The sequence below is a fragment of the Morone saxatilis genome, unplaced genomic scaffold (assembly GCF_004916995.1).
Source record: "Morone saxatilis isolate NCDOM2014 unplaced genomic scaffold, NCSU_SB_2.0 Contig24, whole genome shotgun sequence".
In the NCBI taxonomy this organism is placed as follows: Eukaryota; Metazoa; Chordata; class Actinopteri; family Moronidae; genus Morone; species Morone saxatilis.
This window is the reverse complement of record NW_023339807.1, coordinates 27,052,768-27,053,644: the sequence shown is the minus strand read 5'-3', so window position 1 is coordinate 27,053,644 and position 877 is coordinate 27,052,768. Positions and strand designations below refer to the sequence as shown.

The 877-nt window shown below is 44.9% G+C and overlaps 1 protein-coding gene across 1 annotated transcript in view; it reads left to right on the top strand.

Annotated features, from left to right (window-relative positions):
• The window catches only part of LOC118336314 (thioredoxin-interacting protein-like), a gene marked incomplete at its 3' end in the record, with an annotated part of 3,146 nt that extends 2,355 nt beyond the window's left edge, over positions 1-791 (top strand). The window contains 2 exon segments of the mRNA XM_035672929.1: positions 350-562; positions 645-791. Of these exon segments, the coding sequence (XP_035528822.1) occupies positions 350-562; positions 645-791 (360 nt within the window).
• Positions 792-877: the final 86 nt, after the last annotated feature.

Sequence of the window (877 nt, the reverse complement as noted above, 5' to 3'; positions counted from 1 at the left end):
AAACAAACCACAGAAAGGCTGTGACACAACACAGGCAAAGGAAGTCTAATATCTCATATATAACTTTTAAGCCAGGTCTAACTTATGGTAAAATAATGAGTTAAAAAGTTAGAAATGTCTTCAATCTTTAACATTGTCCTGGGAGGCAAAAACATTCTGAATACTTTTTAACTGAAAATGTTCTGAGAACTACAATTCAATTAAAAAATTACCTTTCATAATGTCATATCAGTTGGACTCGAGTCAAATCAAACAATCTGTGAGATGATGATGATGATTATGATGATGATGATAGAGATGAAGCTTAGAAATCCAGCCCCTCACAGACCAGCTGACTGTCCGCCCTCAGGCTCCAGCGGCAGCGTCCAAACAGAAGAAGGTCACCTGTATGTTCATCCCCGACGGCCAGGTTTCCATCAGTGCTCAGATTGACAGGAAGGGCTTCTGTGAGGGCGAGGACATCAACATCAATGCCAAGTTTGAGAACACCTGCTCCCGAATCGTAGTGCCAAAGGCCGCTATCATTGCCAAACACTCGTACATCACAGACGGACGCACCAAGGTGACGCACAAACACAAGGAGGAAAACTTCCTGTCTTGTTATGGGGACTGCAGGTCTCTGATCTCTCGTCTCTGTGTTCCAGGAGGTGCGTCAGAAACTGACGGCGGTCCGAGGAAACCACATCATCTCTGGGATGTGCGACATGTGGCAGGGCAAGACCATCAGAGTCCCCAAACTGAGGCCGTCCCTGCTGGACTGTGACATCATCAAGGTGGACTACGCCCTCATGGTGAGTCGTGGTCGATGACATCAGACCGATAATAAATATAAAGACAAATAAATGTTTATTACAGGCATAGTTAGATTTTGGCGTCT